Source organism: Zea mays, chromosome 2, assembly GCF_902167145.1.
Source record: "Zea mays cultivar B73 chromosome 2, Zm-B73-REFERENCE-NAM-5.0, whole genome shotgun sequence".
NCBI lineage: Eukaryota > Viridiplantae > Streptophyta > Magnoliopsida > Poales > Poaceae > Zea > Zea mays.
The window spans coordinates 194,425,302-194,445,438 of record NC_050097.1 but is presented as its reverse complement, the minus strand read 5'-3'; the positions used below and the strand labels follow the sequence as shown (position 1 = coordinate 194,445,438).

The window sequence follows — 20,137 nt, the reverse complement described above, 5'->3', positions numbered from 1 at the left end:
TACCACCCTTTTCGGATTTCATTCAGATATAAAGATGTCCATATTATATCTTGAAAACTATCCATCCAGAGAAAAGTGGTACAGCAGCGCGTCATCTGCATCCACGTACGGCGGAACGGCGGAGCGTTAGAAGGCGAACCGGGAAGGAACCCGACACCAGACCCACAGCGTATGCGTGTCAGAAGCTACCTGACTTGAGATGAACCCGGCGGCGGCGAAGCGGACGGCGGCGAGTACGGCTGCGCGGAGCGCAATGCCTCCGTGGGGACCCATCTCTTGTCACGCCTCCTCCCCGATCGGATCGACCCTTGACGGCGCGGCAATGCGCGTTCGGGTTACTACCAGGCGAGCAGAAACGTGCGGGAGTGACACGCGGAGGCGGAGGGGCGCGGCCGCGTGGGCAGAGGTTGGCGCCGGTGCACGCGGGCGGGAGTCGATCAAGAACTCAAATGGGAGGGGAGCGGTCAAAAATAGCTAGCGCTATGGATGGTTCGAAATGCCAAGGGCAAATGACACGGCTCAACAATACGCAGCAGTAGGGCAGCGAAAGCTTTGACATTTTGCAAGCTCTGGAGATCACAGAAGCCAGAGTGTAGCTACAAAAAAAATGATCGATTTCACACGCATCCGCGCATACAGTGTGCCGAGCCAGCGACAGGTTTGGCGTCATGACGCTTCAGAAGTCGAGCAAAAACAAGATGCCAAGGGCAGCGTCAGGTTCATTATTTGCTAACCCAGACAGCTTCGGCGCGACGACGACAACCCTACTCCTATGAACAGCAAAATCTCCTCTGCACAAGTAATCAGAATGGTACGTTCAGTTCCGCCAAATATAGCATCAGGCAAGATTGCATCAACAAGCCTAAAAAAGGAGTTCACGAGTGGCTTACCCTAACGCTGGTCGATTGGTGCTGCAGAGCTTCTACCGTCTCCACCAGTTCCATCTGCTTTTCCACCGCAGCCTGCAGCGCCTGTTGAGATACGAGGCATGTCCATTCAAAGAGCGAAACCTCAGCAATTATATGAGTTCAACTAACGGCACCAGGCGCAATTAAAAAAAAGATGCTTCTTAGTACAGGCAGTGAGAACAAAATAACAAGCCATGTATGAATATGCCTGTCACATATATATATATAGCAGGTTTCTTGCTCCATCGACTAATGGGGAAACTCCGAAACTTAATGTTACTCTGAAGCATGTAAATCATAGTAGATTTTAAAAAGCGCTGCAACACGAATGAATCCTAAACCGTCAGTAACTATAGATCACTCTGAGAACGAGGATGGCCGCAACAAAAGAAAAATCTACAGATGTGACAACACAAGAGCATTGGGAATCATTGTGACAGGGGACATTTTTCGCCTAGGATTGTCCTGGTACCGCACTCATCCTACGAATCTACACAGAGTGATTAGTAGTAAAAAACCAACTTACGTTTTTCGTCGCCTCCAGTTCAGCCTCGAGGGATTTTATCCGATCGAAGGACTGCATCAATACAAGTTCTTTCTCCTTCGGCATATCCGGAGGTTTGCTCATGAGGTGATCACACAGTGACTCGAGCTTCTTGAGGCGTCGTAAACAAGCACTCATGTCCTCTTCCCTTTGAGGTTCTGGTTCCTGTGCCGCGGCACAGGGTTGGACGGTTTCTATAAATCTTTCTTGCCGGTAGACGGAAAGGTGGAAGAAAGATGATATCCTGATCAAGAGTGTGATCAGTCCGGTAGCAAGGTTTTCCAGAGTCCTTCCAGCGGATGTACCATGCAAACTAATGTAAGCATTCCCTGAAATTTCACAGGAAGAACGGTAGGTTATAAAGCAAGTTAACAGATGGTTCAATTCGTAGCTAAATTTATGGTAAGGACGTTATGCAGACGGAAATGACATGTTCAGATTATAAACATTTACGTAGGAACATTTTATTCAACAAGTAACAGTTTTCAGTGCTCTGAAGTCCAAGCAATCACTATTTTTTTTTAAAGATGGAAAGCTTATATCAGATGGTTCAATTATTAACTAGTAATGTTTTATTAAAGACATCATGCAGATGGAAATGACAAATTCAGATTAGAATTGTTTACCGAGGAACATTTTGTTCGACACGATGAACAGTTAGCAATGCAATAGACATGCACTTATGTTTTGTAATGGAGGAAAGCTTATATCAGATGGTTCAATTAGTATCTAGTATTTTTGTGGTGAAGACACCATGCAGATGGAAACGAAATAGATGCAGATCAGAATTGCAGTAGAAAGCAATAGACATTCGCTTAGAGCTTGTTTAGGAGCACGAGTAATGGAGGGAATTGAGGGGGCCAAAATCCCTTACTATTTAAAATTGAATAGTAAGGATTTTGACCCCCTCAATTCTCCCTATTATCCTTGCTCCAAAACAAGCCCTTAATTTTTAATGGATGAAAAGAAAACTTATACCACAAAGTAAAAAGATGCATGTTCAAGGAAAAAAAGTAAAAAAGAGAAAGTATATACCTAAATTATTTAGCCACCCAAAGGTAGGAAAATATTTACGGCAAGTCAACTGAATGGGCATCTCCATTTGAGGGGTGGCCTGAGGAGCTCCAGGAGTTGTATCTAGGAGATGCTTACTGCTAGAACTACAAAATATCGAAGTATCTGACCCCTTGACCTAAGAAAACCATTAGATACAAAATCAGCTCACATAAGGTATCATATATACACGATATTACAGAAACTGGATACGTAGAAGTTTATCCAAGTTAAGGTAAACAATGATTGGAATTCTAAAATTAACATGATACATACTTCTTCATGAACTGGGGTTAGTAAACTGTGGTCCGTACTCTTTTGGACAACTGTTAAACCAACGTCATCAACATCCGACTCAGATTCAGCATTTGATATGTCACTAAGCATGCCCTGCTTCCAAGAGAAATAATAATATCAATGTCTCGGAAAACTAAAGCTGTAGTCAGTGTTGCAATGATTTAGAAAAATGGAATTTCAGAACCTTGCCTTCAGGTTTTCTGCCCTTAGGGAAGAGCCACTTCTTTCGTCCCCGTCAGAAACTTGCTTTATTTCTCTAGTACTACCACCTTCCATACTGTGTATTAGCTACAAATGAAAATTTCTGTTAGTCCATAGAAGGATTTTCATACCCTTTCATGCCTGAAGAGGAACTGAAAGCAAATATCTCTCCTGTCACAGGAAAATGTTCTCCACATGAAGTTCTGGCCAGATTCATTAACGCATTGCAAAAAGACATGGTTACATAATTGTAGAATTTATTAGGGTACCTTCATGATGACAGGGTCATTCCATGGACCCCTGTTAGACCTGAGGCAACCACCCTTCTCACTGCATGTGCATGATCCGCCAAGAAATTTTGGCAATTCACTGATAAAACATATGCAAAAATGTATTTTCATAAGATGGTAAGCCAAATATACGACTTCAAATAATTCTGATGATATAATAAATTGGCACTAACCTTGAGTCAATAACTTCGATAAGTCTGCTCTGGTAGTTGGAACCAAGAACCTATGAAGAAGACTATATAAGCTCTTATGCCGCAGAACTATTGTTTATGCAACATAACTGTCATGTTATAATATCAGTCATGGAGCTTACATGGATCTTGGAAGAAGTTTTTGGGTCTAGGAATCCCTTAACACTGTTCCAGATCAACTTAAACCCACTGCCTGCATTCACAACATACATCTGATGTAGCGTCTGCAAATTCATCTTCAGTTAGAAAGGTTGCTCAAGCAAAACAACCTGGCACATCACATTCATTCACATTCACAACAGCACAAGTACCTCAGGGTAGTAGTCACTGTCTATTCTCTGCATACGTTGGACAAGCTCCCTTGCGGTCTTTGAGAAATTCTTGAACCCCTGAAACAACAGTAAGAAACTGAGTGGACGACAATCTGACAGTACTAGCAACGAAGACATGAAAACTGAATGTTTCTGCCCAGTCACTGGGCCATTAAGCATTAGCATACCACACCATGGACGTCCAGTATAGTGGTAGTGGAGTCAATGTGCCTCTTGGCTGACAGTGTGCAGGCAGGGAACCTCTCCCTGAAGGCCCTCTCGAACTCCTGCACATGGTACTTGATGTAGCGATCCACCGAGGTGATCTGCATGAGCTTGTTCGGATCAACTTTGCCGAGCCTCTCAATGTACACGGGCCGGCCTTCACGGTCGACGCCATGGTAGCCCTGAGGATAGTAGTGGAGTACATCGTTGAGCTCGTCGAACTCAAAGTCCTGACAACATGAACCCCGATTGTCCATCAATGGAAGGATCCAAAAAGAACACAGGTTTGGGTGTTTGACAACTTGTGAAACAAAATTGTGAAGACAAAATCTCTCATCACCTCCAAGATTGTGTCGGTACCAAACTCTTTCCTCCACCTCAGCATCTCTGACCACATTTGCATTGCCTTGTCGGAATCGAACTTCCTTGCTTTAAGAAACCTGCGTTTATCATCGAGAGAACGCACAGGATGAAGTCATTAATGGCAAACGAGGAATGTATCTATTTATATTAATACAACATAGTCAAAAGAAGCATCCACTTGCGCGGAGAGGGTACTGAAATCTCAAGATTAATCGAGAAAAGGAGAAAAATATTCACCATTAGATTTTATGAAGACCTAACGGTCTAAGTTAAACCTATATATAAAATGTAAAAAAACTACAAAAGAAAAGCACCAAATTTGATTTATAGAACAAATGATGCTTGAATGATGGACCTGTATATTAAAATCTCGAGATTAATCGAATGATGTACTGAGATGTATAATAAAATGATGTACTGAAAAACAACAAATGATGTACTGAAATCTCGAGATTAAATCGAATGATGGACTTGCATATTGAAACAACAAATGTATAATAATTGCTTGAATGAGGGCTCCCCCTCCCCTACTCCTCTGTAATCGAACCTCAGCATCATGTGGTAGTCGTCGTGCTTGTCGGGGAGGAGGCGGTGCGCGGCGAGACGGTCGCGGAAGGCGGCGACGGCGCGCTCCTCTTCGGCGTCGCGGACGTCCTCGATGGAGATGGCCGCGGGGAACCGGAAGTCAGTGACGCGACGCCGGGCGCGCTTCTTCCGTAGCGCGTGGATAGCCTTGAGCGGCAGGGACCCGATCTTCCGGCGCCGCCGGTCGTCCTCGGAGCTGGGGTCGCACAGAGATATCTCGTGCTCGTCGGCATGGCTCACTGCAGTGAGAGCGGCGCGTCAGCCCCATTGTTTTGTTTCAGCCAAAAAAAAATCCTAGATTGATGTATTACTGACGAGAACTGCGTTTTACTACCTGACATTGCTGTGACTCTGTGTCAAATTTGGGATTGCGCGCAGTATCGGAGCTCCCGAGATCGATCGAACAGGAGCTTCTTGCACTCGCTCGCTGGTCGCTGCTACAGACAAGCCGTTGTAAGGTCTAAATCTAAAGAGGCAGCGGATGGCGCCGAAGCTGTGAATCCTAGGAACTCCAGAAAGGAATTTCAACAAAGAACTGATGGATAGCAACTGCTCAACTTACACGAAGAAGAAAAAAAACAGTCTTTGTAGCACGGTCCTTGGTAGGACAAAGGTACATCCATGAAAACAAAAGCATAAAACGGATGAGATGCACGAAAACATACATTTTCCCCCCTAATGAAGCCCGCGAGATCCCGATTGTAGGGTAGGCAGAGCAGTGGAGGACTAGGTTCCTGCCGTCCGCTGCAGGTAACCGCTGCGGTGTTGCGTTCCGGCTGGCGGCGGCGGCCTATCTCCGGCGACGGCGAGACTGGAAGGGGCAGTGGCCTGGCCGCCGATCACGCAACACTTGTTTATATGCACCAGGGCCGAGGGCGGGGCGGGGATGCGTGCGTCGTGTACAACAACAAGACAACTATGTGCCGGTGCGGTGACTCGTGGACACATGCAGGCGTACGTGACGGTGGGGCCTCTTCGTCCTCACTCCTCAGAGAGACACGCCGGAGCTCGGACTAAAAAAGGCGTCTCGTTTCGTTTGCTTGCCTGCGATGCGATGCGATGGCATCGGTCAGTCAGCGAGCTGCTTCCTCCTCTCACGAGTCTCGCACGCAAGAGCTAGCTAGAGTTGAAAACGAAGCTCGGTCGCTCACGGTCACGGGCCGCTGCTGAACCAACGGCAGGCCACGCCGTGCCACTCCGATGTCAGAATTCTTTACGGAGTCGAGGCTGAAAAAGGCTCGAAGAGCACATCAGATCAGACACAGACAACCTGGTAGGAGCCGAGTACGTACTACTGGTATGGACGTACGGCGACAAGTTTTTGACCCAGCTAGCTTCAATTAACAACTGATTGTAGCTGCTCGATTAGCAACGTTTCTTTTATTATCAGATGGAATCAGAGACCAATGAGCTCGAGCAGAGAAGTTGTCTCCTGACCGCTGCAGTACCGATTGGACTCGTCTCAGCTCAGGGCCCCGCCGGCCCCAACGGAGCGGAGTAGGTAGAAAGAGGAATAGAGACAAGGATGCTGCCGGGGTGGAGAAAGATGCGTCGAGCCATCGATGCGAGGAGAGACGAGAGAATGGCAAAGGCACTGCACCTGCACGCCGTCTCGTCGTCGTGGGATTGGGAAGAGACGCGTCGGCCGGAGTGCATGCCGGAACGGGGCTGGGCATCTACCGCAACTACTACGTCCGCTCGTTGTTCGCCACGCGGACACCCTCGGAGCCTCGAGTCGCCTGCTCCACGTCCGGCGATTCCGACTCGCCGCTCCTGTGCTGGTGTTTGCGTCCGGCGCCCCTCGTCTCCTCCGCCCGGCCACGACGTGCCCCAGCGACTCCGCTCCGCTAGCCCCGACGCGCCCTCTAGAGGTCACGGAACCAGCCAGGCAGAGGCAGCCAGGCGAAGCTGGTATTTTCGGCTCTTCCTAGCTCCCGTCGGAGAGCGAAGTATCCGGAGCTTGACGCGCGGAGCGGCGCCTCCTTCGCCCGTTTGTTTGGCTAGCGTTGGCAAGAAACAAGCTTCAGAAGCCGGACGACTGGACGAGAAGGCGCTGCCGCTACCCCACGGGCCACGGCCCCCAAGTAGCAGGGCTCATAAGAGTTTTTTGGGGCTAGAACTGTAAAGGGATACTGCTGTCTGCTATACCAAACCCTCTCTTGTCGTGTTACGCTGCGCTCTGGGCACGGCCTCGTGACTGTACAGTGCTCCGCCCCGCCGTGCCGTGCTCCACCGCACCGGACTATTTTTAAATCTGACGCGACTGTGCTCTCGCATCGAAAATGTGCGGCGATCAATGCCAGATTTTTGGGGTGGGGGGTGGGGGCACCGGAGTCGGAGGAGCATGTGACTCTTTAGGTACGAGAGCAGAGCTGCACGTGCTGACGGCTTGCACTTGCCGGTAAGCCGGCATGCCACGCAGCCAGGCCCGACTGGGGATGAGGGGCATGGGGCTAGGGCTGGACCTCTCGTCCGGCGCCCCGCCCGCCGGCCGTCCAGCGCCACTCTGCCCACGCGCGCACCCGGCACCCGCCCGGCATGGTTGGTGTTGGTGGAGCTTCGTTTCAGGACCGCCCGGCGCCTGCGATAGACAGATGAGCATTGGAAGAGGCGTTTCGCTCCATGACTCCTGCGCCTCCTCTCCTCTGCCCTGTTGCCTGTTGGGTCCTTGTCATCTTGCTGGTGGATGTGCATCCATCCAAATGCCGGAGTCCACGCCAGCCATAATGCCTGCAGAAAGATGGCTCTGGCCGTCTGCCGGTCTACCAGCTGCGGCGCCCAGCAGAACGGCTTCTCCGGTGCACCGGAACGCTCCAGGGCACGGGCCGGCGGTGAAGGCCAATCGGTCATGCCGTCTAGACGCCCCTGCTGCATGCAGCACATGCAAGAGGGGTTTTCATCTTGCGATGTTAGGATGGTTCACGAGAGCGTAGCAAGTTTAATAATATAGTCAATTGCTGACTATATGGATCTTTAGTTCTTTACTGCCTATATCTTATAGCTAATATGTATAATAGTTAGCTCTTTACAATTAATAGATGTCCACTCATCACTCTCATAAAATTTATCTCTAAATGATCTGTGGACTAGTCGGGCACTCCAGCGCTAAAGATGCAAATGGTATAGATATTATCCGCTCATATTCGAATTCAATCCGTTTAAAAGAGCTCAGATCCAATCTGTATCAGAGTTCGGGTATCCAGTATTCGATCCGTATTAGGTTTATATCTGTATCCGTATAATTAAAGCCGGATATTTAAGATATCAATATCGATATTTAAATCTTATCCGACACAACTCGATAATATCATTATCTTATCCAAAGAGAAAAAAATATGAAAACAAATATGGTACAAGTAATATCCTTCATATCCGATTCGATTACACCCCTATCTAAGACCGACGTAGGTCGGTTCATGAACCTATCGACCGATCGTTCCGATTGATATGAATTATATTGGAGCTGAATAGATTGATAAGTACCAATCGGAATCAAACCTATATTACAGGGGTGTTTGGTTTCTAGGGACTAATTTTTAGTCCCTTCATTTTATTCTATTTTAGGCTCTAAATTACTAAATACGGAAGCTAAAACTCTATTTTAGTTTCCTTATTTAACAATTTAGAAACTAAAATGGAATAAAGTAGAGTGACTAAAGTTTAGTCTCTATAAACCAAACACCCCCTACATTGTTCGATCGGTACTCACTCGAATCGGACGATAAGGGTCACCTTTAGTGACGCGCTATATTCTGATTGGTCGACATATCAGCTAACTGTTTTTAACCGTTTGATATCTAAAAAAATTCAAAATAAAAATATTGAAAATATAATTTGACATATAACTTAGATTTAATTTATGGAATGTATAGTTTTATATTTATGTTTTTATTATGTAACTCTATTTGCGAATTATGTTTTTTTATGTTTAAGCTAGCCATCTAACTATTAGCTTCATTATATTTAAACGGGGCCTTAATACAAGACATGGCGACTAATTTGGGTGTGCTACTGCTAGTCGAGAACTGTATGTCCTCTGGACGATGGTTACATGAGCAACGTTGTATATATATATTGAATTTGTCATGGGTCACATCAGTGGGTGGGTGTTTGCTCAATATCATGGGTCACATACAGTGGGTGTTTGCTTATATAGTGACAAGCAGGAAGATAAGACAAAGAAAGTGTACTAGTTGGTTGTTCATCGTTGTACGGTTTTATATATCATATAGCTAGATAGATCTCAATTAAATGAGATGTTTAATCAAACATGATTATATATTTTTTTTTATTTTACGATTATTAGTATATATACTTAAAGCATGTCTCTTTATATGACACAAATAGACATGTGCTGTAGTGGCACAAGTTGCTTGCTTTGAGCTGAGCCCAGACACATTTTTTTCTGTATTTTTTTTTGGCGTGCGTTCGCTCTGGGGACGAGACAAAGATTTCTGTGCATGCTTTATAGTTGTAAGTAGAAAGAATTGTAATTTCAATTGGCTGGCAACGGTATTGATAAACAAAACAACGAGGTAGGTTTGCAAAAGTTAGTCATTTTATAATGCTCTGGTACAACTTGGGGAGTTAATAGATCGTGATCAAAATGTTTCTTCACAAATTATTTTTAGTTGAGAAATAAATAGAAATAGGGTACAATACTAACCCGATCCGATACTTATATTTTATAATGTAAATTTAGAGTCTATTGTCACCCCTAGCTACAACCATCAGTCTAGCTACAACCATCAGTAGGATGTATTTGATAGAGTGACATGACAATAAACGTGATGCATGTTAATCTAAGTGCTTGATAGCGCTGTCTGACGTACTGTTTTCTCAATCTAATGGCTTGTTAATACCGTCGTACGCACTGGACGGTACGACACGATGCCCTACCCCCCTGGCCTGTACCTGTACGTCTTTAAATTGGCCAGCCGTCTCACACGTACTACTGTTTTGTACACCTGAGACCCCGTACTGCAGTATTGCAGCTGCAGCATTACGTACTATCTGAATAGTGCAGCATGCATGGACGTGATACTGATGCTCGGGATCGCGATGCACCGTATAGGTAATTAGGTACACGTGCGCACGCGTGATCCTCCCGTCGCGGCGGCGTTGCTGGCCACGGTACGGTAGTCCAGTGCGCCTGTGCCATTGCCAACCTTGCCGCTTTGCGCCAATATGATACCCACCCATCCCGGCCCGTCCCGACGAGAGGAGCTGAATGCTGCATGGAGGGGCGCCAGCGCCATGCATTGCTGCAGCACTAGTCCTGATGAGCGCGCGCGACACGTACGAACGGCCTGCGCTCAGGCGATCGCGACAGGCAGGCACGACCAACGGCTCGCGGGTTCACTGCACTGCACGACTGCACGAGCGAGCTTCTCGCTGCGGCGCCCATGCCCATGCAGGGGCTGGCCGGCTCGTGGCGGCTTTTTGCCGGCCGTCTCGTGATCGATAACGTAATAATTTGGGTTCAGGGCTTGAGGCCCGCCTGCCAGGGAGATGGACGCTGGGGTCGTGGATTCGTGGTGCAGTGGTCGAGGTCTCGAGGACACGACTGATTGGCTTTTGCACTGCACGTCTCAGCTTTTTAGGCTCTCCTCCCAGCATTTTCGCTGCGGTGTGCGGTGTGGGCAGCGGGCAGTGTGTGCGGTGTGCCCCGCGTGTCGGCAAAAAGCCTGGGACTGGGAGAGAGCCTCTCTGCCTGTGCCTCGACGAGTCGGCGTCAGCCTCCAGCTCTCGCTCGCCCGGCACCGGCAGCCCGCTACGACCAGAAAAGCCTGTAGGCTGTAGCTAGGCATGCATGCGTCCGGTAGTACTCTACGTCCGCGCGGTGCACGTCTCGTGCTCGTTCGTGGCGGGGGGGGGGGGGGGGGGGGGGGGGGGGGGGGGGGCTCGGTACGCTCGGACGCACGCTGTAGCTTTTGCACGTAGGTACGGGCGCCGGGCAAGCAGACCGTGGGCCTGTTTGGTTCAGCTTTTTTCTGACCAGCTTTTCTGAGAATCTGACTGTGTAGAGAATCTGAGTATTATTAGGATTACGTGCGGAGGAAGATAAATGTGTCATTAAGACTTAGGATGTAGAAAGTGACAGATTACTATTGCAACGACTCAACCGATTATATGTTTATGTTAATTTTGAATGGTTTTTAACCAAACGAATTTTATAGAAGCTGACTGAAAAGCTAAGCATTTGGCAGTTCGCAGCAGCTTTTGGTGGCCAGAAGCTCTAAAAAGCTGAAACAAACGAGGGCCGTGCCTGTTGTTTGCTGTAGACCTACAGCTCCGCCTGCGCGCACGGACCTGATGGACGGTAGCCTGCCCGGCTGGCACTGTGTCCGCGCGCGCGTGAAACGAAGCTCCCCGTCGTCGTCGTCGTGGTGGCCGCCAATAAATGCGAGGCCGGCCGGCCAGCGGGGCGGAGTCGCGGAGAGGTCGAGAGGAAAGGAGAGGCGAGCGACGGTTTAAGGTCAGCGTCCGGCAAGGTGTCAGCGTGGACACGTGAGACGGTGTGAGGGGCATATGCGCGATCGGCGATACAGGGTTGCAGGGGACGGAGCGAGCGGGAATGGGGGATGCATGGCGAAATTTTATTATCGTGAGGTGCGTCTGTCCAGTGGTGTCCATGTACTGCTCCCCCGCAAGTATCAAGTTCCAAGGCTATGTGTAGTATGCTGTATGTTGCTCCATGCGTATTTGTACTGGAGTATCTAAAAAGAGCGTTCAGTCACCTGCTGTTTGGATCCACATTTTTTTCCTGATGATTTTCTCTTTTTTTACATTTGACTTTGAGATGAGAGTAACGCATCAGATCACCTTTGCTTGCATATATAACTCGCAAAAAATAAACCGCACTTCCATTTTTGGAGCACTAGTTTAACACAGCGGAAAATCTGCATATGGTGATTGCCCGTTGGCCATGATTAAAAACTGTACTAATAAATAAAACAATTTCGAACCCTTGTCACCGTAGGATCCGTGGCGCAATCGTAGCGCGTCTGACTCCAGATCAGAAGGTTGCGTGTTCGATTCACGTCGGGTTCAATACCCCGGTCCATTCTCGGAATCCATTTTTTTTCCCTCTGTATCCCTCCAATATTGTACAGAATTGGGCCGCACATGCGCGAACCTCCTGGGCTCCAGTGACGAAGACAGGGAGGGGCTCGGGGCCAACGTCCCCCATTTCCGTAAATTCACGTGTACCATTATTTTTTAGTTGATCTCTATATAAATATGGTAAAATATCCCCTAACGATGGCCCAACAGCACACTTGTTACTTGTGTGGCCCAACAACCACCACATGCACATTTGTATGGGTACGAGTAAATTGCTCGCGCTAGTCTTTGAGCGATGTAGTTACACAATTCTAAAAGTAGGAGTTTTGAACCTTTTTTCTAATACCCGTTGAAAATTTGTGTATTTTTGGTTGAGCCGTACGAGATGAATTTTTCATATACGGTTCTCGGAGGGGGTGTCGGGCTAGTTACCCATCTCAATAAAGTATATAATTGGTTTGAAGAACATCTTGAGTTTTAGACAATTGCGGATGATATAACTACTAAATATGTTCCTCCTCATGTCAACATATTTTATTGTTTAGGGAGAATTACACTTACTTGTTTTCTAGTACAAGTCGCTACCGGTTTTGCTATAACTTTTTACTACCGACCGACCGTTACAGAGGCTTTTTCCTCCGTTCAATATATAATGACGGAGGCCAACTTTGGTTGGTTAATCCGATCGGTTCATCGATGGTCAGCAAGTATGATAGTTCTAATGATGATCCTGCACGTATTTCGTGTGATTTGAGCGATGTGGTTACTTTTGGTAATATATCAGCAAACTAATAATAACCTTTGGTAGCAAAGGAAATAGTTGTCATGGTGACCATGATTGCACTATAAGTTGAAACCTTATCACCATGCAAAAGTGATTTACAACCAAATAGGTATGATCGGATTAATAAATTTGTAGCATGGAAATTTAAAGCTTAGGTAGTCATAGGGAGGAAGACAACAAAGGTGAGACATCAACATCCGTGTAATACATTTGATAAAATAGGTTCTGACAAAGAGCTGCCATTACCACTCTTGTTTTATTGGAGAAAAAAAGCTTATGTACACGGTTCCTATTCTTCTTAAGAAGTTCACTGCGGTACCTCTACAGAACATAATCATATGTAAAGAAACAATAAATGCAACAAATTTCTCTGCATATGTATAGATGGAACATGAAGAGGAAATAAATATGTATGGTTTTCGCAGGGTATATTAATAATTTTTGGAACATACCAAGCTCATCGCTGGAGGCCCATGAGGGCATGGACGGGCCTCAAATGTCGCAGTCTAATTTGCATCTGAGCTAGTTTCGTTTGCAGGCCCACTTGCACATCTCCATTTGGTAGTGTACCGCTTCACGTTTCATGATCGGTGTCGTGGTGCCTGGGCCTAGCGTCGTCTAGAGCTAGCGGTGCGCTAGACGGCCCCTGCCGGCGACGTACGAGCGACATGCGTCGCTTTCCCTGGTGGACCGTGAGAATCAAGGCACATAATGCATTGTTCACCACCACCATCACAGCAAGAACAAAAACTGATACCACCTACGTCTGAAACATGTTCTACTCGAACTATGGCCTCATGCTGCACAGTGGCAGGGACTGATAGATCTTTTGGATCTTTTCAATAATCCTAACCACTAGATCAAAGCACAGACATAAATTATACCTCTGTTTAGCTCCACCACCGCCGCTCACATTTGTCGGCGAAGCTCTGAGCTAAGGCAACGACAGTCAGAGAAGCAAGTCCGACGCCGCCGGTGGACTTCGCGTTGCTCATGGCCTTCGCTCAAGATCGGCCTAATGTTAAGGTGGGGAACCGAGACACTAGCTACTACGGAACCTCATGTATTAGTTCGTGAACCCCCACCTCTCTATAGCCTGCTCAACAGGGGCGTGAGGTAAAAGACCCAACGGTGCTACAACCAATGCACGTACACAATACCAATTCACGTAGACAATGCTACAAGTAGACGCGACGTTATGATAAAATGATGGAAGAAGAAAACATATACAATTTACTTGTGATTGATTCCGTGACCAATTAGCCGCCAGGGAACCCCACTTGAACAGATAAACTATCTTTTGTGCACAGCTGTACAATTCTGCATTGCAAGCTCTAATAACTTTGCATGGTCTATATCCTATAAGACCAACTCCAGCAGCACTCCGCATGCGGCTCCGTATCCGTATTTTGCGGAGTCTAGCACACTATTCATCAGTCCAGCAGGCTCCGTATCCGGCTCCGTAAAACGCACGGCGTGTACCCAGACTCCCCATTTCCACGCTTTCTCTCTCCTCTCCGCAGCTCTCTCGCGGGCGCGCGCGCCTGCTGGCGGGCCCCAGGTGTCATAGACTGCATGCGGAGTGGGATGGGGAGTGTTGCTGGAAACGGAGCCGGATACGGAGAGGAGAGAGAATGTGTCGGCCGCGCGTTTTAGGGATACGGAGTCCCACACTGCTGGAGTTGGTCTAAGCGAATAACAGGAAATGCATGCAGATTGCATATACACAAATGACAAATCCGCGGCTTAAGGTAGACCCTTAAATAAACAGATCGTCAGGTCATCGCTGCAGTCTGCAGAACTAATGGATCAATAATGAAAACCATGCTTAAGGGTTTCGTTCCTAAATTATATAAGTTAGATTATAGATCAATAATGTAAGTTGTTTGTCACCTAAATTATATTACTTTGGAGCCACAAATAAGCTAAAATAAACCAGCATTAGATAGTTCATTTCAGCTTATTTTTGACCTCAAAATGATATTTTATTCACCTACTCTGTTATCATGATCCAGCTTATATAATATAGGCAAGGGCTAAGTATACCGGTTTTCAAAGATTTTTTTTTTAAAAGTGATAAAAACTGCTTAAAGAAAAAAAGAATGACTAGCCTGGAATAAACAAATAAACAGTGGTTGTTCGTTTCGGATTAAAGACAACTGTTCAGACCGATGTAACTACAATCTAGAGAAATAAAACGTTGTATAAGTAGTGGAAGTCGGTACGGATTAAAGCCACGCGAACACGAAAACACGAAAATGCTGCTTGTCAACGAGAGAAGATCATCTAAAAAGGTAAAAAAAGAAAGGAACTAAAACAAATCCAGTCCAATTAACCAGATAACAACACGAAAAAGGAACACGTTGTACAATCAAATACATACACCCATTCAGTTTTAATCAGCCGATTCCATGTCATGCCAAACTACTACTCGGCGCAGTACAGCAGAACAGAACTTCAAAGAACACCTATCAAATCACCTAAACGTTTAAGCTTGTTAGCATAATACCTGTCCCATTACAGCACCAGCAGGATGAGTTAGGCTTAGGCAATAGCATACACTAGCAGCCCAATCAAAGGGCGCCACCCAGTTTTACAGCAATCTTACCCTAATTTTAGAATCAAACCACAAGTCTTATTTACGCGGTAAGAAGGTGATGATGATGATGATTTACTGTTGAGGCATGGGGTAGTTGGCGAGGGGGTCGGTGGCCGGTGCTCCCGCGGCAGGATGCGCTTTCTCGGCAGCCGCAGCTGCGGCGGGCGCCGCGTCAGCGCCTTCTTTGGCGTCGTCGTGCAGAACGGTGTCGCGAAAGAAGTCGAACACATCGGTGCGGGCGATGGCAGCGACAATGTCGGACTTCTGGAGCATGCGGCGCTTGTTCGCCTCCGCGTGTGCCCAGCCGTGGCGGGTGAGCTCGAGGATGAACATCTCGCAGGCCCAGGGGAACACGACCAAGACCTCGGCGGTGATTGCGCAGACGTCCGGGTCGGCCCTCATGATCTTCTTGATGCGGCTGAGCGGGATGTTGTGTTTCTTGAAGTCGGTGGTGGCCTCGATCTCTCGGCGCAGCTCCAACCACAACATCTGCAGCTGATGCTTGTGCTTCTGCGCTGCCGCCGCCTGCTGGACCGCGGCAGCATCCGGCGGCGCATAGGCAACGCGGACGGGGGCGCCCAGTAGCTGCTGCTGCGCGGCCGTCGCCTGCTGGGCCGCGGCAGCATCCGGCGGCGCGTAGAGCTGCGGCGGGTAGGCGGCGGCGGCGACGGCGACCTCGCCGGGAGGGTACGCCGCCGGAGGGCAGACAACGGGGGCGCCCAGTAGCTGCTGCTGCTGCTGCGCGGCCGCCGCCTGCTGGGCCGCGGCAGCATCCGGCGGCGCGTAGAGAAGCCGCGGGTAGGCGGCGGCGGCGACGGCGACCTCGCAGGGAGGGTACGCCGCCGGAGGGTAGGCAACGGGGATGTCCATGACTGGAAACAACGAAGGGGTGCCGGATTGGCTGGGGTCCATGGATTCGGGGGCTGCTGGCCAGTGGTGAGACGAGGAGGCAAAATGGGTGCGGAGGACGAGGACGAGGACGACTGGAGGAGGACGAGGTCGGTGGCTCGGTGCTTGTCAACTGGTCATTTTTCTGACGTTGGTTTGGTGCTCTAGTACTGTCTCAGTGCCACCCTTTCCTATATTCATATACTTGCCTCAGGCTAACGTGTTAACCCTAGACTTAGATATATTTATCAAATGTCAGGGACAATCGAATCATTTTAATTTTATGTATCCAAACTTAGTAAAAACGTAATTGGTAACATTAAATGCATTCCTTGCAACAAAGAAAAAGTGAAAGAATTTTGAAAGATTAAAATTATATATAAAATTTTCCTGTGTGGTACTTTAGAACAAATGATTGAGTTTCTGTAAATCATATAAAATTTCTATACAATGGCCCGTAGTAGTGATATTTTCGAGGAATTTTAACATGTGGTCTAACTTTTTTGGGAAGTTTCCTTTTGTGTCTATTAATCTTCTCTAATTCCTATGTTGTATTCAAACTTTTTATAAGAATTTTTTCTACGTTTTTAATTCCGACAAAGATTCTTCAAGGGCACTAAACAAATTCGTACTTTAAAATATAAGGCTTAAAACCATAAAACATCTTCCAAGTGGACTGTCCACAAAGATTCTTCATCTATATTACACCTCTCACAACGTTCGCCCTAAATTCTACTATATGTAAATAAAATAATTTCTATTCCAACTATCGTACCTCTCTCCCGACATTTTTTTAACTCTTTGTTTTATTTCATCGCATTTTTTCTAAGACATATAATATTAATGTTAATTACTTTTAAATTGTAATATATTTGCACGTTAATTGTAAATTAATTAATTGTAATGAGATATCACAGAGAAAAGTATATAGGTGCCGCCCTCTTTGAATAGGTTGTCGAAGACGAGCGTCTGGGCGGGCTCGAACCTATCGACGGCGGTGAGCCAGAACTCTTGAAGGCGCCGCCACGACGTGTGAGCTTGCCCTTGCGCATGTCGTGGACTCGTGGTAGCTGACTTGGACGGCGTCGTACCCGTCTATGGTGGTCGTCTTCACCTACGTCACCACGTTCCCGCCCTCTCAGAACCCGACGATGCCCATCGGCACCTGTCGGTGTTTCGGACCCGCGAGGACCGTCAACCGACTATTGAATTTGTCGCTGCGTGTCCCTGCCCAGATGGGTTGATGCAAGATGTAACATAAGAGGGAGGATGGGACTTATATTATCTTGCACCGTGGTGCTCGTAGTAGGGGTTACAAGCGTCGCGCGCGAGAGAGAGAGGGTCCGACCCTGAGGTGAGCTGTCTGAGTTAGCCTCCTCTGCGTTTCTCTCACTCTGCCTGCCTCTGCTCGCCTCGCTCGCTTTAGGAAGGCCCTGGACATCCCCTTTTATAGATACAAGGAGATGGTCCAGTTGTACAACGGGGGTGTAGCTATGTGCTAACATGGCTGGCGGAGAAGTGCTTGAGCCCTATATATGTGCTAACGTGGCCGTCGGAGAAGTGCTTGAGCCCTGTAGAAGCGTAGCTGACGGTGCGGCTCGGGGTCCTGCTGACGTTTCTTTGCCTTCGTAGGGAGTTTGAGAGCAATCGACGTCATGGACGCATGCAGGGAACCATCATTATCTGTTACCGGAGTAATCTAGATGAGACACCGGTCTTGTTCCTTCGTAGCCTGAGGCAGCTAGCTAGAGGTAGGGTAATGATGTATCCCCTGCGGTCGGTCCGAGGTCGAGGTCGGGCGAGGCGGAGACTTCTCCTGAGGCCGAGGCTGAGGTCGGGCGAGGTTGTGACTCCTCCCGAGGCCGAGGCTGAGGCCGAGCCTTGGGGTCGGACGAGGCAGAGTTCCCTGCTGCGCCCGAGGCTGAACTCGGGAGAGGCCGCGACTTACTGTTGTTAGTCTTTCCCTGGTGGTTGGTACAGTAGTCGGAACAGGGTGAATAGTACTGTTTTCCTGTCAGAACAATCAGTAAAGGGGCAAAGTGACTGCGGTCACTTCGACCTTGCCGACTGAGGCGCGCGTGTTAGGATAAGGTGTCAGGCGATCTCCGCATTAAATGTGCATGCGATATGGTCGGTTGGTAAGGCGATCCGGCCGAGGTCGCTGTACGACAAAGTTCGCCCGAGCTTAGCCTTGGGTGAGACGGGGGTGCGTCTGCTGACTGAGGGGACCCTCGGGCGAGGCGTGAATCCGTCCGGGACTACTGTTTTTGCCCGAGGCTGGGCTCGGATGAGATCGCGTCCCTTGGTAGACGAGGCCTTAACTTGAACCGTGCCTATCAGTCTTTACGGTTTGTTCTGAAGATGTTTGCCATCCATATTAAGGAGTATTGGGGGTACCCCTAATTACGGTACCCGACAGCACCGACTTTCCCGTCTCCGGCTCGAAGTAGGTCATCATACCCATCTTGATCGCCATCACGCCCACCTCGCCCTCGTCCGACACGCGCACCGCGCCACTCCAGAAATCGGTAACGTCATGACGCTGCGGGAGGAGGAAGGCCACTGCACCACCCACAACCACGCCCACGGCCGCCATGGCCATGCTTCCTTCGATTTGACCAGGATTAGCTCGGAGCGGAGTTAGACGACGGCAGACAGTGCGGGGAGCGGCGACGGACGGGCGTGGCAAAGTTTACTACGGGCGCGGTAACTAGAGATAGAGTGCCTCCGAGTCGCGAGCGAGAGAGAAGATCGCACTAGAGTAGGGAGACAAGAAGAGGGCATTGAGAGCAACTCCAATAAATCATTGAAACCAGCCCAAAATCGTTTTAATGACTAGCTTGAAAACCACAAAACCGGAGTAAATTGAAGGGGCTAAAATCCCTTCTTATTAATAGTGAAAACTCATCTCCCGACACATCCAACAGCTAGCTCCGCGACCCCTATGGAGCTCAATCTCCCCCAAATATTTGTGAGGGAGGTGCAGGTGCCCACCACCAATCCCCTATTGCAGCTGCTGGCTGCTGCTGCTTCTTGCTGGTGGTCGTCCGACTGATGTGGTCGCCGGCTGGCGTCCAGTCTGTTGGTCGAGCAGTCCGGCTGCTGTGTCCGTCAGCTAGCATGCTGGCTGTTGGTCGAACAGGCGGAGGACGAGGACTCGGATGAGGCTGCCTCTGTGTTGTTGCCTTGTTGGAGAGGGAGTTGGACTCAGCAGTCGTGTCGTGCATGAGAGTGTGGTACCGGCTACCGCGCGATGTCTACGTTGTGCTGACGTGGCAAATGTTTAAATTGTTGGGGATTAATTATTAGAGATCGGCTGTGTGGAGAAAATATTTTTGGGGAAGTAGTTTTTAGTGGAGCACCCAATATATAGGTTTCAGGAATAAATTTTTAGGAGGCTTTTGGAGTTATTCTGATGCAGCAAATATGGGGCCTACTGCGGACTATTGTGATGAGCAAAGTGGACCTCCAATGGGCTTTACAGAATGGCCCCCTGAGCAATTGCAGCTCGTCCGCATGAGCCACGAAGATGATTTTGCTTGGCCGGTTTGGCAGATTCTGGCCGCAAGCCTAGATTACCTCAGTTGTGATTAGGGCTGGACAAAAAACTCGTGGCTCGATAACTCGCTCGACTCGACTCATTAGTGGCTCGACTCGACTCAGCTCGTTTGAAATGAGTTACGAGTTGAGCCAACATTTTAGCTCGGTTCTTAACGAGTCAAACTCGAGCTGGCTCGCGAGTTACTCGCGAGCCTAACGAGCTGTATAGCTGGCTTGTGGCCTAGCGATGTCTAATTACACAGCAACATAGACACATGCTCAAATCATTGCGA

The 20,137-nt window shown here is 48.3% G+C and overlaps 2 protein-coding genes, 1 non-coding gene and 1 pseudogene across 6 annotated transcripts; 1 reads left to right on the top strand and 3 right to left on the bottom strand.

The window, feature by feature from the left end:
* Nucleotides 1-519: 519 nt before the first annotated feature.
* On the bottom strand, nucleotides 520-7,050 carry LOC100285123 (uncharacterized). 4 transcript variants are annotated; one of them, XM_020547791.2, is made up of 15 exons: nucleotides 6,569-7,050; nucleotides 5,303-5,402; nucleotides 4,931-5,207; nucleotides 4,361-4,460; nucleotides 3,984-4,250; nucleotides 3,796-3,873; nucleotides 3,607-3,708; nucleotides 3,467-3,516; nucleotides 3,273-3,372; nucleotides 2,992-3,090; nucleotides 2,782-2,895; nucleotides 2,488-2,644; nucleotides 1,435-1,781; nucleotides 891-971; nucleotides 520-791 (listed from the first exon to the last, which is right to left on the bottom strand). In XM_020547791.2, the coding sequence occupies exons 2-15, from the start codon at nucleotides 5,307-5,309 to the stop codon at nucleotides 771-773; spliced, it is 1,800 nt and encodes a 599-aa protein (XP_020403380.1). In that variant the 5' UTR covers nucleotides 5,310-5,402; nucleotides 6,569-7,050; the 3' UTR covers nucleotides 520-770. The 4 variants fall into 4 exon arrangements, with proteins under 4 accessions (XP_020403380.1, XP_008668116.1, XP_035820729.1 ...); XM_008669894.4 differs by lacking the exon at nucleotides 6,569-7,050 and adding an exon at nucleotides 5,634-5,943 and having other exon boundaries at nucleotides 5,303-5,405; XM_035964836.1 differs by lacking the exon at nucleotides 6,569-7,050 and adding an exon at nucleotides 5,531-5,616.
* Nucleotides 7,051-11,949: 4,899 nt separating this feature from the next.
* TRNAW-CCA (transfer RNA tryptophan (anticodon CCA)) lies at nucleotides 11,950-12,021 on the top strand. Its single transcript has one exon. It is a non-coding gene; the product is annotated as a tRNA-Trp (tRNA).
* A 3,104-nt stretch (nucleotides 12,022-15,125) lies between these two features.
* LOC103647526 (nuclear transcription factor Y subunit C-6) lies at nucleotides 15,126-16,485 on the bottom strand. The gene has a single exon (XM_008672052.2). It carries the CDS (start codon nucleotides 16,326-16,328, stop codon nucleotides 15,489-15,491), a length of 840 nt encoding a protein of 279 aa, XP_008670274.1. The 5' UTR covers nucleotides 16,329-16,485; the 3' UTR covers nucleotides 15,126-15,488.
* Nucleotides 16,486-17,198: 713 nt separating this feature from the next.
* LOC109944363 (50S ribosomal protein L3-1, chloroplastic-like) lies at nucleotides 17,199-18,906 on the bottom strand (annotated as a pseudogene).
* Between the last annotated feature and the right edge of the window lie 1,231 nt (nucleotides 18,907-20,137).